General features: G+C 38.3%; 1 protein-coding gene across 1 annotated transcript in view; it reads right to left on the bottom strand.

Annotated features, from left to right (window-relative positions):
* The window catches only part of LOC139116635 (mucin-2-like), a 53,125-nt gene that overhangs the window by 7,581 nt on the left and 29,455 nt on the right, over nt 1-16,089 (bottom strand). Inside the window, exons 26-36 of the mRNA XM_070679231.1 lie at nt 16,016-16,089; nt 11,295-11,873; nt 9,332-9,376; nt 8,768-8,878; nt 7,568-8,519; nt 7,035-7,477; nt 5,254-5,298; nt 4,677-4,787; nt 4,571-4,593; nt 2,943-4,428; nt 1,157-1,201 (exon numbers count right to left, since the gene is read on the bottom strand). The exon at nt 16,016-16,089 is cut by the window's right edge and continues 7 nt beyond it. Of these exons, the coding sequence (XP_070535332.1) occupies nt 1,157-1,201; nt 2,943-4,428; nt 4,571-4,593; nt 4,677-4,787; nt 5,254-5,298; nt 7,035-7,477; nt 7,568-8,519; nt 8,768-8,878; nt 9,332-9,376; nt 11,295-11,873; nt 16,016-16,089 (3,914 nt within the window). The remainder of the gene's footprint in view (nt 1-1,156; nt 1,202-2,942; nt 4,429-4,570; nt 4,594-4,676; nt 4,788-5,253; nt 5,299-7,034; nt 7,478-7,567; nt 8,520-8,767; nt 8,879-9,331; nt 9,377-11,294; nt 11,874-16,015) is intronic.

Genomic DNA, 16,089 nt, shown 5'->3' with positions numbered 1-16,089 from the left:
CTGTCCCAGCTGTGCTTGTTGTGGTTGGCCCTGTAGCAATTTCACTTGTTGTGGTCGGTCCAGTTCCAGGTGTAGTTGTTATTGCTGGAGATGTGCCAACTGTGCTTGTTGTAGTTGGTCCTGTCCCAACTGTGCTTGTTGTGGTTTGCCCTGTCGCATATGTTGCTGTAGTGGCGGGTGGTGTACCTACTGTTGGTCTTGTTCCTGGTGTTCTAGAAGGCTCCCTCGTTGCAGTAGTTGTAGTCGTAGGTTGGCCTGGTCCTGTACTAGGACTTGGAGGTTGTCCTACAGTCGGTGTTGTGCTGACAGTCCATTGAGATGTTGTAGTTGGTCCTATAACGGTAGTCGATGGTGTTGTTGATCCAGTACCAATGGTTGAAGGAGTTGGTAGACATGTGTAGAGAAACAATTTTAACTTTTAAAAAAAGGCTGCATTAAGTCAGTCATTCAAGACAAAATGAATATAACAGAAATACGTGGCCAACATCCAGGTGTGATTCTGTTCAAGAAACTGTCCTTTTCAATTTTGGTTTCTTAGTGACTTCAAATGTTCATAGATATTTGTTTTCAACAATTTCTTACCAGGCGTTGGCTTAATTGGTCGACATTCCCACAATGGACAACAACCATCATCTCCCATTAAAAACACAAATTCGCCTGGTGGACATTTGGAGAAGGACATACTGGACAAGCTGTGAATACCAAAAATCATTCAAATTAAAGACATCAATATTGCACCATCAATTACACAGAAATAGTGTTCTCAAGAACCTTTGATTTTTGAGTGAGAATGTGGTAAATGTCACACATGTATATTTTTGTTTCACAAAATTGTATGTAGTTACAATTTTCCATCATTGTAGCAGTTTGATATGGGGAAGTTAAAAATCATTTGAATAATCTCCAAGTGTACATTGTATTGTTGTAATTATTTTATGAAAAAGACACTCACAAACAATAGCTAAAAATTCATCATATACTACGATACAGTGAAGAACAAAAATCCGGATTCAATAGTGCCCTTTTAAACTCAGTAGTGAAACTTTACATAAGTGACCCATATTTTATTTGATAACAAAAGTGTATTACAGTTTGCACTCCAAACTGTCATTTCGGCAGACTGTATTCAAAACAAATGGGCAAATTCACCACTTACGAGTTGTTGGAACTGTTGGATGGTATGGAGGTGTCTCTGATGTTTCTGAAAATGAAACCAAATGTATACAAAATGATTAGTGTGAAACATGTATATATGCCCTTCTGTGATGCTCTCATGCTTATCTACACACTTCTAAATTCGAATATTAATAAATATGTTACAAGTTTAAAAAAGTTGTGGCAGGAGAAGAGACAAGGGGCTACTCGGGTATTTAGTTCCCTAAACTCACCAAACACTTCTCAACATATAACTGCTGGTGAGAAAGAATCTCCACCAGCCAGCTCTTTTCCCTAAGGAAAAACACCTGAAGATATATCAGGTGCTGCTTTCTGACCTGACACTTTTATTATCTGTTTACCTCCCCTCCCAGCTGATTGTACAAACTGTACCAGCTTCTCCCAAGATGTTAACTGCATCTCCATAGTCGTATCTGTGTGCATGGTCATTTTGTCTCCATATAGATTGCAGCAAGTTGGAGCTGCACGTTTCGAACACAGTTTTTTTCCAAAGGAATATTTCTCACCGGAGATGACTAGTAAACGCCCTAATGCTATATATTTTCAAATAGCAGAGTACGCAAAGTTGAGTATGGTGGCAATGATTTACCCCAAAGGAGACGCAAATGAATATCATGGGTAAAAATCTCAACTTTGGTATTCATGATAAAAATTAATTTAAAGTGAAAACCTTGATACTGAATATATATGTATAATACATATACTACATCTGTATAGTATTTCAGTTCCAACGAGTGCATATGTAGAAAAAAACGACTTTTTTATTTTGCATTTTCTATCATAATTCTAAAATGTAGGGTTGAAAGACTGACACTCAAACAAAGTGATTAAAAACATAATAAGGATAATTAACATGCCTCTCATTCAAAATGTAATACCTTTATTGCAAAACAAAAAAGTCATTTTGATATGTAGCATATGAAGAACATAAAGTTTGTGTACGATGTGTCATAGTGAGTGTATGAGCATGAGTGCTTCTGAATTCTAAACAACTATAAGCTCAATTATTGAACCACTCTTTATTTGAGAATTGGGATTTGGCCAAGTGGTTCTGTCTGTTGTGTCTCTGCTAGGTGAGTGGATGCCATATGTTGTGAGTTTGGAACCCGATTGAAAACACCGTATCGGAGCAAAATACGCTGTTTTGGGTGCAGCACCCCCCTTATTTTATCATCCTATTATTTCCAGCCAAAATGTAGAAGAAAATTAGCAATCGTATGTTTCACCTTCATACAAGTGTAAGTAACAGCGTTTTTTTAAGGGACAATGTTTTTATGCTTCCTAATGATATCTAAGACAATAAAAGCTAATACAACAGACCTAGAGGTGTCTTTAGTGTAGAGAAATGGACTCTGTTATATGTATAAAACCTGTGACACAAAACACTTTTGTACAAGGGAAGTATTGCAAATAGCTTAAAAACCACATTTTGGTCTCATAACCAGATGACAATGAATCATTGTCCATATGTTTTGGTCTGCTCCATTCAAATTTGTATTCAGTGTGTCATATTTTCTGTTGGTACTTATGAATCAATTGTGTATGCAGATTTTTCAGATGAAAAGACTAGGAACAAAGCTCTAGTTTTGGATCTGTAGGTCACCTTTTCTAGATCTCCCTATCATATAAGGTTTTTCAAACAATAGGACGATTGCATGTAAAAAACTGCTTCTACTACAATGAATTCTAACAGAAAGAAATCTATGGGTAACATCGCTTCATATGGTATATTTAACCCTATAAATGGACTCATTGCCTACATTTACCTGTTGGTATGATCCTAGAAGTTGGACTCGGAGCTGTTCCTGTACCAGGTAGAGTAGAACTGACGGTTGGGGCAGTACCAATAGTAGATGATGAGGTTGGTCCTGTAACGATTTCACGAGTTGTGATAGGCCCAGTGCCAGGTGTAATTGTTATGGCTGGAGGTGTGCCAACTGTGGTTGTTGTTGTTGGTCCTGTGCCAGATGTAGTTGTTCTGATAGGCTGTGTACCAACTGTCCTTGTTGTGGTTGGTCCTGTAACAATTTCACTTGTTGTGGTAGCTCCAGTGCCAGGTGTAGTTGTTATGGCTGGAGGTGTGCCAACTATGGTTGTTGTTGTTGTTGGTCCTGTGCCAGATGTAGTTGTTGTGATAGGCTGTGTTACAACTCCACTTGTTGTTGTTGGTCCTGTGCCAGACGTTATTGTCGTGATAGGCTGCGTAACAATTGAACTTGTTGTGGTTGGTCCTGTCCCAGCTGTGCTTGTTGTGGTTGGCCCTGTAGCAATTTCACTTGTTGTGGTCGGTCCAGTTCCAGGTGTAGTTGTTATTGCTGGAGATGTGCCAACTGTGCTTGTTGTAGTTGGTCCTGTCCCAACTGTGCTTGTTGTGGTTTGCCCTGTAGCAATTTCACTTGTTGTGGTCGGTCCAGTTCCAGGTGTAGTTGTTATTGCTGGAGATGTGCCAACTGTGCTTGTTGTGGTTGGGCCTGTAGCAATTTCACTTGTTGTGGTAGCTCCAGGTGTAGTTGTTATTGCTGGAGATGTGCCAACTGTGCTTGTTGTAGTTGGTCCTGTCCCAGCTGTGCTTGTTGTGGTTTGCCCTGTAGAAATTTCACTTGTTGTGGTCGGTCCAGTTCCAGGTGTAGTTGTTATTGCAGGAGATGTGCCAACTGTGCTTGTTGTAGTTGGTCCTGTCCCAGCTGTGCTTGTTGTTGTAGTTGGCCCTGTAGCAATTTCACTTGTTGTGGTCGGTCCAGTTCCAGGTGTAGTTGTTATTGCTGGAGATGTGCCAACTGTGCTTGTTGTAGTTGGTCCTGTCCTAGCTGTGCTTGTTGTGGTAGGCCCTGTAGCAATTTCACTTGTTGTGGTCGGTCCAGTTCCAGGTGTAGTTGTTATTGCTGGAGATGTGCCAACTGTGCTTGTTGTGGTTGGTCCTGTCCCAGCTGTGCTTGTTGTGGTTGGCCCTGTAGCAATTTCACTTGTTGTGGTCGGTCCAGTTCCAGGTGTAGTTGTTATTGCTGGAGATGTGCCAACTGTGCTTGTTGTGGTTGGTCCTGTCCCAGCTGTGCTTGTTGTGGTTTGCCCTGTCGCATATGTTGCTGTAGTGGCGGGTGGTGTACCTACTGTTGGTCTTGTTCCTGGTGTTCTAGAAGGCTCCCCTGTTGCAGTAGTTGTAGTCGTAGGTTGGCCTGGTCCTGTACTAGGACTTGGTGGTTGTTCTACAGTCGGTGTTGTGCTGACAGTCCATTGAGATGTTTGTAGTTGGTCCTATAACGGTAGTTGATGGTGTTGTTGATCCAGTACCAATGGTTGAAGGAGTTGGTAGACATGTGTAGAGAAACAATTTTAACTTTTAAAAAAAGGCTGCATTAAGTCAGTCATTCAAGACAACATGAATATAACAGAATACGTGGCCAACATCCAGGTGTGATTCTGTTCAAGAAACTGTCCTTTTCAATTTTGGTTTCTTAGTGACTTCAAATGTTCATAGATATTTGTTTTCAACAATTTCTTACCAGGCGTTGGCTTAATTGGTCGACATTCCCACAATGGACAACAACCATCATCTCCCATTAAAAACACAAATTCGCCTGGTGGACATTTTTGAGGAGCACATACTGGACAAGCTGTGAATACCAAAAATAATTCAAATTAAAGACATCAATATTGCACCATCAATTACACAGAAATAGTGTTCTCAAGAACCTTTGATTTTTGAGTGAGAATGTGGTAAATGTCACACATGTATATTTTTGTTTCACAAAATTGTATGTAGTTACAATTTTCCATCATTGTAGCAGTTTGATATGGGGAAGTTACAAATCATTTGAATAATCTCCAAGTGTACATTGTATTATTATCATTATTTCTTGAAAAAGACACTCACAAACAATAGCTACAAATTCATCATATACTATGATACAGTGAAGGACAAAAATCCGGATTCAAGAGTGCCCTTTTAAACTCAGTAGAAAAACTTTACATAAGTGACCCCTTATTTTATTTGATAACAAAAGTGTATTACAGTTTGCACTCCAAACTGTCATTTCAGCAGACTGTATTCAAAACAAATGGACAAATTTCACCACTTACGAGTTGTTGGAACTGGTGGATTGTATGGAGGTGTCTCTGATGTTTCTGAAAATCAAACCAAATATATACAAAATGATTAGTGTGAAACATGTATATATGCCCTTCTGTGATGCTCTCATGCTTATCTACACACTTCTAAATTCGAATATTAATAAATATTTACACGTTTACAAAAGTTATGGCAGGAGAAGAGGACAAGGGGCTACTCGTATTTAGTTCCTTAAACTCACCAAACACTTCTCAACATATAACTGCTAGTGAGAAAGAATCTCCACCAGCCAGCTCTTTCCCTAAGGAAAAACACCTGAAAGATATGTCAGGTGCTGCTGTCTGACCTGACACTTTTATCATCTGTTTACCTTCCCTCCCAGCAGATTGTAAAACTGTACCAGCTTCTCCCAAGACGTTAACTGCATCTCCATAGTCGTATCTGTGTGCATGGTCATTTTGTCTCCATATAGATTGCAGCAAGTTGGAGCTGCACGTTTCGAACACAGTTTTTTTCAAAGGAATATTTCTCATTGGAGATGACTAGGAAACGTCCTAATGCTATATATTTTCAAAAAGCAGAGAACGCAAAGTTGAGTATGGTAGCAATGATTTACCCCAAAGGAGAATGCAAATGTATATGATCGGTAAAAACCTCAAGTTTTGTATTCATGATAAAAATTAATTTAAAGTGAAAACCTTGATACTGAATATATATGTATAATACATATACTATATCTGTATAATATTTCAGTTCCAGCGAGGGCATATGTAGAAAAAAAATGACTTTTTAATTTCCATTTTCTATCTTAATTCTAAAATGTAGGGTTGAAAGACTGACACTCAAACAAAGTGATTAAAAACATAATAAGGATAATTAACATGCCTCTCATTCAAAATGTAATAACTTTATTGCAAATCAAAAAAGTCATTTTGATATGTAGCATATGAAGAATATAAAGTTTGTGTACGATGTGTCATAGTGAGTGTATGAGCATGAGTGCTTCTAAATTCTAAACAACTATAGCTCAATATTGAACCACTCTTTATTTGAGAATTGGGATTTGGCCAAGTGGTTCTGTCTGTTGTGTCTCTGCTAGGTGACTGGATGCCATATGTTGTGAGTTTGGAACCCGATTGAAAACACCGTATCGGAGCAAAATACCTGTTTTGGGTGCAGCACACCCCTTATTTTTTCATCCTATTATTTCCAGCCAAAATGTAGAAGAAAACTAGCAATCGTATGTTTCACCTTCATACAAGTGTATGTAACAGCGTTTTTTTAAGGGACAATGTTTTTATGCTTCCTAATGATATGTAAGACAATAAAAGCTAATACAACAGACCTAGAGGTGTCTTTAGTGTAGAGAAATGGACTCTGTATATGTATAAAACCAGTGACACAAAACACTTTTCTACAAGGAAGTATTTCAAATAGCTTAAAAACCACATTTTGGTCTCATAACCAGATGACAATGAATCATTGTCCATATTTATTGAGTCTGCTCCATTGAAATTTGTATTCAGTGTGTCATATTTTCTGTTGGTACTTATGAATTAATTGTGTATGCAGATTTTTCAGATGAAAAGACTAGGAACAAAGCTCTAGTTTTGGATCTGTAGGTCACCTTTTCTAGATCTCCCCTATCATATAAGGTTTTTCAAACAATAGGACGATTGCATGTAAAAAACTGCTTCTACTACAATGAATTCAAACAGAAAGAAATCTATGGGTAACATCGCTTCATATTCGTATATCTAACCCTATAAATGGACTCATTGCCTACATTTACCTGTTGGTATGATCCTAGAAGTTGGACTCGGAGCTGTTCCTGTACCAGGTAGAGTAGAACTGACGGTTGGGGCAGTACCAATAGTAGATGATGAGGTTGGTCCTGTAACGATTTCACGAGTTGTGATAGGCCCAGTGCCAGGTGTAATTGTTATGGCTGGAGGTGTGCCAACTGTGGTTGTTGTTGTTGTTGGTCCTGTGCCAGATGTAGTTGTTGTAATAGGCTGTGTTACAACTCCACTTGTTGTTGTTGGTCCTGTGCCAGACGTAGTTGTCGTGGTAGGCTGTGTGACACCTCTACTTGTTGTTGGTCCTGTCCCAGCTGTGCTTGTTGTGGTTGGCCCTGTAGCAATTTCACTTGTTGTGGTTGGTCCAGTTCCAGGTGTAGTTGTTATTGCTGGAGATGTGCCAACTGTGCTTGTTGTGGTGTTGGTCCTGTCCCAGCTGTGCTTGTTGTGGTAGGCCTGTAGCAATTTCACTTGTTGTGGTCGGGCCAGTTCCAGGTGTAGTTGTTATTGCTGGAGATGTGCCAACTGTGCTTGTTGTAGTTGGTCCTGTCCAGCTGTGCTTGTAGTGGTTTGCCCTGTAGCAATTTCACTTGTTGTGGTCGGTCCAGTTCCAGGTGTAGTTGTTATTGCTGGAGATGTGCCAACTGTGCTTGTTGTGGTTGGTCCTGTCCCAGCTGTGCTTGTTGTGGTTGGCCCTGTAGCAATTTTACTTGTTGTGGTCGGTCCAGTTCCAGGTGTAGTTGTTATTGCTGGAGATGTGCCAACTGTGCTTGTTGTAGTTGGTCCTGTCCCAGCTGTGCTTGTTGTGGTTTGCCCTGTAGCAATTTCACTTGTTGTGGTAGGTCCAGTTCCAGGTGTAGTTGTTATTTCTGGAGATGTGCCAACTGTGCTTGTTGTAGTTGGTCCTGTCCCAACTGTGCTTGTAGTTGTTTGCCCTGTAGCAATTTCACTTGTTGTGGTAGGTCCAGTTCCAGGTGTAGTTGTTATTTCTGGAGATGTGCCAACTGTGCTTGTTGTAGTTGGTCCTGTTCTAGCTGTACTTGTTGTGGTAGGCCCTGTAGCAATTTCACTTGTTGTGGTCGGGCGAGTTCCAGGTATAGTTGTTATTGCTGGAGATGTGCCAACTGTGCTTGTTGTAGTTGGTCCTGTCCCAACTGTGCTTGTTGTGGTTGGCCCTGTAGCAATTTCACTTGTTGTGGTCGGTCCAGTTCCAGGTGTAGTTGTTATTGCTGGAGATGTGCCAACTGTGCTTGTTGTAGTTGGTCCTGTCCCAACTGTGCTTGTTGTGGTTTGCCCTGTCGCATATGTTGCTGTAGTGGCAGGTGGTGTACCTACTGTTGGTCTTGTTCCTGGTGTTCTAGAAGGCTCCCTCGTTGCAGTAGTTGTAGTCGTAGGTTGGCCTGGTCCTGTACTAGGACTTGGTGGTTGTTCTACAGTCGGTGTTGTGCTGACAGTCCATTGAGATGTTGTAGTTGGTCCTATAACGGTAGTTGATGGTGTTGTTGATCCAGTACCAATGGTTGAGGAGTTGGTAGACATGTGTAGAGAAACAATTTTAACTTTTAAAAAAAGGCTGCATTAAGTCAGTCATTCAAGACAAAATGAATATAACAGAAATACGTGGCCAACATCCAGGTGTGATTCTGTTCAAGAAACTGTCCTTTTCAATTTTGGTTTCTTAGTGACTTCAAATGTTCATAGATATTTGTTTTCAACAATTTCTTACCAGGCGTTGGCTTAATTGGTCGACATTCCCACAATGGACAACAACCATCATCTCCCATTAAAAACACAAATTCGCCTGGTGGACATTTTTGAGGAGCACATACTGGACAAGCTGTGAATACCAAAAATAATTCAAATTAAAGACATCAATATTGCACCATCAATTACACAGAAATAGTGTTCTCAAGAACCTTTCATTTATGACTGAGAATGTGGTAAATGTCACACATGTATATTTTGTTCCCAAAATTTTATATAGTCATAATTTTCCGTCATTGTAGCAGTTTTATATAGGGAAGTTAAAAATATTCGAATTTCCCGAAAGTGTATATTTTATTATTATGATTACTTGATGAATAAAAATACACTTACAAACGATAGCTACAAAATGACCATATACTATGATACAGTGAAGAACAAAAATTCGTGCCCTTTTAACTCACAAGAAAACTTTACATAAGTGACCCCTTACTTTATTTGATAACAAAAGTGTATTAAAGTTGGACTCCAAACTGTCATTTCGGCAAACTGTATTCAAAACAAATGGACAACTTTCACCACTTACGAGTTGTTGGAACTGGTGGATTGTATGGAGGTGTCTCTGATGTTTCTGAAAATCAAACCAAATGTATACAAGATGATTAGTGTGAAACATGTCTATATGCCCTTCTGTGATGGTGTAATGCTTATCTACACACTTCTAAATCCGAATATTAATAATATGTTACACGTTTACAAAAGTTATGGCAGGAGAAGAGGACAAGGGGCTACTTTGGTATTCGGTTCCTTAAACTCACCAAACACTTCTCAACATATAACTGCTGGTGAGAAAGAATCTCCACCAGCCAGCTCTTTTCCCTAAGGAAAACACCTGAAAGATATGTCAGGTACTGCTGTATGACCTGACACTTTTATTATCCGTTTACCTCCCTTCCCAGCAGATTGTACAACTGCACCAGCTTCTCCCAAGATGTTGACTACATCTCCATAGCCGTATCTGTGTGCATGGTCATTTTGTCTCGATAAGATTGCAGCAATGTGGAGCTGCATGTCGTGAAAAGTTTTTTCAAAGAAATATTTATCATCGGAGATGACTAGGAAACGCCCTAATGCTATATATTTTTAAAAGCAGAGTACGCAAAGTTGAGTATGGCAGCAATGATTTACCCAATAGAAGACGGGAATGAATATGATGGGTAAAAAAACCTCAACTTGGAATTCATAATAAAAATTAAGTTGAAGTGAAAACCTTGACACTATATATATATATATATATATATATATATATATATATATATATATATATATATATATATATATATATATATATATATATATATATATATATATATATATATATATATATAAGTATATATATATATATATATATATATATATATATATATATATATATATATATATATATATAATGTATGATACATATACTATATCTGTATCATATTTCAGTTCTAACAAGGGCATATGTATGAAAAAACGACATTTTATTTTTCATTTTCTATCATAGTTCTAAAGTGGGGGATTGAAAGACTGACACTCAAAAAACTGATTAAAAACATGATAAGCAAAATTAACATGCCTCTCATTCAAAATGTAATACCTTTATTGCAAAACAAAACAGTCATTTTGATATGTAGCATATGACGGACATAACGTTTGTGTACGATGTGTCATAGTGAGTGAACGAGCATGAGTGCTTCTGAATTCTAAAATGTGTGGAGAGTCATAGTCAGAAAAATTTAACAACTATAAGCTCAATTATTGAACCACTCTTTATTTGAGAATCGGGATTTGGCCAAGCTGTTCTGTCTGTTGTGTCTCTGCTAGGTGACTAGATGCCATATGTTGTGAGTTTGAAACCCGATTGAAAACACCGTATCGGAGAAAAATACGCTGTTCTTGGTGCAGCACCCCCTTATTTTATCATCCTATTATTTCCAGCCAAAATATAGAAGAAAACTAGCAATCGTCCTTTCACCTTCATAGAAGTGTAAGTAGCAGCGATATTTAAGGGACGATGCTTCCTAATTATATGTTTGACAATAAAACCTAATAGAGCAGACCTAGAGGTGTCTTTGGTGTAGAGAAATGGACTCTGGTATATGCATAAAACCAGTGACACCAAACATTTTTCTACATAGAAAATATTTCAAATAACTTAAAAACCACATTTTGGTCTCATGAACAGATGATACCGAATTATTGTCCATATGTTTGAATCTGTTCCATTCAAATTTGTATCCATTTGTGTCATATTTTCTGTTGGAATTTGTGACTTAATGTTGTGTGCAGATTTTTCAGATGAAATAACTAAGAACAAAGAACTAGTTTGGATCTGTAGGTCACCTTTTCTAGATCTCCCCTATTATATAAGTTTTTACAAACAGTAGGACGATTGCAAGTAAAAAACTGCTTCTACTACAATGAATTCAAACAGAAAGAAATCTATGGGTAACATCCCTTCATATTGGTTCATTTAATCAATAAATGGAAATGTTGCCTACGTTTACCTGTTGGTATGATCCTAGAAGTTTGACTCGGAGCTGTTCCTGTACCAGGTAGAGTAGAACTGACGGTTGGGGCGGTACCAATGGTAGATGATGAGGTTGGTCCTGTAACGATTTCATGTGTTGTAGTAGGTCCAGTGCCAGGTGTAGTTGTTATGGCTGGAGGTGTGCCAAATGTTGTTGTTGTAGTTGGTCCTGTGCCAGATGTAGTTGTTCTGATAGGCTGTGTACCAACTGGCCTTGTTGTGGTTGGTCCTGTAACAATTTCACTTGTTGTGGTCGGTCCAGTGCCAGGTGTAGTTGTTATGGCCGGATGGGTGCTAACTGTGCTTGTTGTTGTTGGTCCTGTGCTAGATATAGTTGTTGTGATAGGCTGTGTACCAACTGTACTTGTTGTGGTTGGTCCTGTAACAATTTCACTTGTTGTGGTAGGTCCAGTGCCAGGTGTAGTTGTTATGGCTGGAGGTGTGCCAACAGTGCTTGTTGTGGTTGGTCCTGTGCCAGATGTAGTTGTTGTGGCAGGAGGTGTGCCAACTGTGCTTGTTGTGGTTGATCCTGTGCCAGATGTAGTTGTTGTGATAGCTTTTGATGATAAGGGGTACAAACACATATGGTTTGACAATATAAATATATGATGCTTAAAACATTTTTCCGATTATTTACATGTGTGTAATATACTTTCTGCAAGATTAGTATCATCGATTAATTTGAAAATGATCAGACAAAGCAAATCGCGCATACTGAACGGCAATTCCACCTGATCACATTCATCTTATCATATCATGGGTACAATATTGAATATTAAACAAATTCTTTATCGTATTAAAAACAGAGGTAGCTTTTCGATATTTTATTTATCTACCGATTTACTGTTGACCAACCGAGCCATAAATCTTCATCAAATCCAGATAAGATAAACAACACTGATCGGATAGAATACAATGTGTAGTATTTGTTTAGCTCAGCCCACTTAGTAATTTTAGATGCTCTGTCGAGGAAATGAACTGTGTATAGTTTTTATGAACACGTCTGGCCGCAGCTGGAATCCAAATCACCAGGCATCAAAACGACCCTTACATCAGTCTGTTTTGTTGTGCAATGCCATTAATCAGCAAGAGTCGGAGAGGAAATAAATGACGACGAGTGATGAGGGAGCTATTTAAGGAAACACATGTGTCGTTTGTTGCCTACATTCGCTCGTAAAAAAGTGTTTTGAAGGTGAACTTGTGAAGAACCACTGTGAAAATTGTCTCAGCTATTTTGATTGTGCCACACTGCCATCTTTGTGTGACTGACACCACTATGCACTGCATCGTAGTATGTAAATATTCGCATGTATATAAGATGTGGGCCTAATTAGCTCATCTGGAATCTTTCCAGTCAATTTGCAGCTTTGCAAATCGAAAAACCGAAATCAAATGTAGGAAGATTTAGACTCTAGCCGGTCCTGAAGTTTGCTTATAATTGAACTGGCTTTACCACCGTTATACCAGAAATTAGGGCTATTTTGATTCAGTTTTATTTATGCCTGACTGTTTCAGTCAAGTTCAAGAACTGCGTAATATGTTTGGTCTCTTGTTCATATAGTCGTAGAACATGTGTACAAACCGGGTTTTGCAGTATAATATGCACTTGACTTTCATGTTGTCCGATAGATTTTTGAAAATAATTTTATAATCATTAAACAAGCTAAGGAAGGTCATCCATAGGGACTTGTTAAACAACATTTAATAGCAATGAACACGATTGGAACTAATTTGGGAGAATTGGATAGTGAATTATTGTGTGTTTATTCTGCAAATGTAATCTCATCTGCCTTTCCTTTTACACTATACACTTGTTTTTATGAGTAATTTGTAATATTTGAACATTCATCCATAGGGCACCTAAAACTTTTGAGAAATTTGAAAAATATGGAAATCCAATTATCCCAAATTAGTTCCGATCGTTTTAATGTTTTCCGATGAGGGATTTCAGGTGACGAGTGCAAAGGAGAGGGGAAGAAGCAGACAATGGATTATGACGTACAAATAACTTCTCTGATAAGCTCTGCGTCGCCGACAACACAGCTAAATTTGCCTGTGGGAGGTCGATGCCAAACATTAAATCAATGTTTTCAAATGATACTCCGATTTCAATACAGAACATTCGGTCAATAGAATGTCTGTAAGACCTAAAATACTTATACGTTTTAACAATGAGTGTTGTCAGTTGGATGGTTTTCTCTTTCACCAATTCAATGGCTACACAATAATTGCAGACACTGTAAATTCCAAATGTTAGATTTATTTGTAGTTATTGGTTTGCGAAAATGAGGCTCGTGTGATTTAAAGTCTTTTAATATATCGATCGTCAATTGGTACATCGACATATCAGTGTACAGGGAAAGGTACAAAATGAGAATCTTGTAAATATCTAAGTTTATGCTCAAATACCTATACATTTTCAGTAGATATCCCATCTGTAGATGGGATTATGAACTGCTGTCAATCTTAAAACCCCAGTGCTGCTAACTTTTGATGGTTTTTTCATTATTTTTATTTTATAAATCAATTGCAACTTCTTATTCTATTCCCCAAAGAACGATGAAATACCCCCTATTTAGCTTGTCAACCTAGTGTCTATATGTGTAAACTGCATGGTAATTGTTTACATTTAAATTCCAGTCCGAACCAGAAGTCAGTTTTCAACAATAACAATGCACTTTACAACCATAGGGGCTGAGTTGACAAGCTGGATACTGTGTATATCAATATTCTTTGGGGAGAAGAACAAGGAATTATGGTTCACATTCAAAATAAAAATGGTGAAATTATCATCAAAAGTTAGCAGCACTGGGGCTTTAACAATGTCCCATTATTGCATACAACAATCAGTCACACGAAATTCTGCCTTTCAATCAGACAACCTGAGAAAATGAGTTCATGAAACAGCTGCTTTCCTTCCTCTTCAGTGTGACGTGTGTATTATTTGGACAGGGTGAAAATATTGGAGGCCTCTAAATTTTCTCAGAAATTTTAAGGCCCCTAACAAACCTTTTATCATGGCACCCATCCCAATTATCTCCCAGAGTCGTCCTTCTGTGAACCTCTTTGACTGCTAAAAACTCTTAGCATACTGAAGTAAATCTAAAAAGACTTGGCAGACACTCGCCACAGTTTTTGAAATACGAAGATGTGACATTTTGAAGGGCATTTAGCAGTGTCACATTAAATGCTTTCTAAGTTGAAGCCATATAGCTACTTCAAAGTTTGATGGAACGTGGATCAGATATTGGTCACAATAACGTATGGGTGAACTAAAAGACGTATTGCAGTTTGATGTCCAATGATTGCTAATGTACATGTTAAATGAATGATTGATTTTTCCTTTTATCTTTTGAATGGCTGCATCAAATTCCTGGTGATATCTATCACAAGAGAACATTAGCATGAAGAAATACATTTTGCAGTTCATGTCAATTAGTTATTAGTAGTCTTACACCCAAACTGCTACTCTTACAAAATTCCACATTTGTGGGAAAAACAATATTGAGTCAGAGAAAAACAACACAAAATTGCGCACAACCTATAGTGGAACAAGGGAGCGTTTTCAGTGAAGTGATGTTTCACCAAGCTTGAGTCATATATCTACATTTAGGAACTCACTGCATGCAGAGAGTCCTTCATACCTTGTAATTATGCCAAGTTTAATTAAAACAGAATGGTCATAAACACACATTCACAAAGATTGAACAATTATGAGATACCGACCTTTGCAAAAAGCAAGCTCCTATTACCTGATCACCATATATACATACAGTAACTGAGCAAAATCCTCGTACTTAAGAATGAAGATAATGTTTGCGTGCTCACATTCACCCTGACAAAATCTGTGATGGGGAATCTAACAATGGGGCTAATACAAATCACCTTATATTCGTATGCCTGAAAGATGTTTGCAAATACAGATGATTCCATTATATGCCTCTCTCGAACTGTTGTCAAGAACACTGCTTCTCATAAAGATATTCTCTCATCATATCTTGATTTGAGGTGTCTGCGTCTTACTTAACATTCATCGATCAATGCGGTGAAATCAGAAGGTTTTAATTCATGGCACTAAGAATGTTAAATACAGGCATACCATAGCTGTTATTATAGAAATAACGGGCGACGTGCTGACCATTAACGTTTATTTGGGCAAGGGCGAGAGGAAAGCCAAATATTAACGGGCGAGGATTGCCGAGCCCATTAATTTGACTTTCCTCGAGCCCGCGCCCATAAGTAAACGTTAATGGTCAGAGCGGAGTCTGTTATTTCCATTATATTATCAGCGAACCCAAGAAAACCGTCCAAATTTCCGAAAATTTCAGGAACGAACGACAACTGGGACCCAGAATCTGAGCAATACGCGACGCACTGTCACGCGCGCGGTAAAAAATTGGCAAATCCGGAGATGTTTTCAGAAAAAAGTATCTCAACTTGACCTACAAGTGCTCCATTTTATTTTGTAATTGATTATGATTTACGTTTGAGGTGTAAAGTTACGATACTTTGAGTTGTTAATCTTATTATTCATATTCACGGGCATGTAAACAAACCATTACTGTGTATCTGTGGTCAGTCACGTGGTTCAGCTAGACCAATCAAAATGCGACGGGCAGGGTACGGTAATATAATGATGCAATAACTTAACGATATACACTAAAAGTGAAAACTGTTCTATATATTAACTGATCTTACCTGTTTGGCTTGTTGGTACAGGGGTGGTTGTGGCATTCTTAGGTCTAGTAACAGTCGGGAAATGTGTAGGAGGA

Source organism: Ptychodera flava, chromosome 17 (assembly GCF_041260155.1).
Source record: "Ptychodera flava strain L36383 chromosome 17, AS_Pfla_20210202, whole genome shotgun sequence".
Lineage (NCBI taxonomy): Eukaryota > Metazoa > Hemichordata > Enteropneusta > Ptychoderidae > Ptychodera > Ptychodera flava.
Note: the sequence above shows the minus strand (reverse complement) of the source record. Positions and strands in the feature narration are given on the sequence as shown.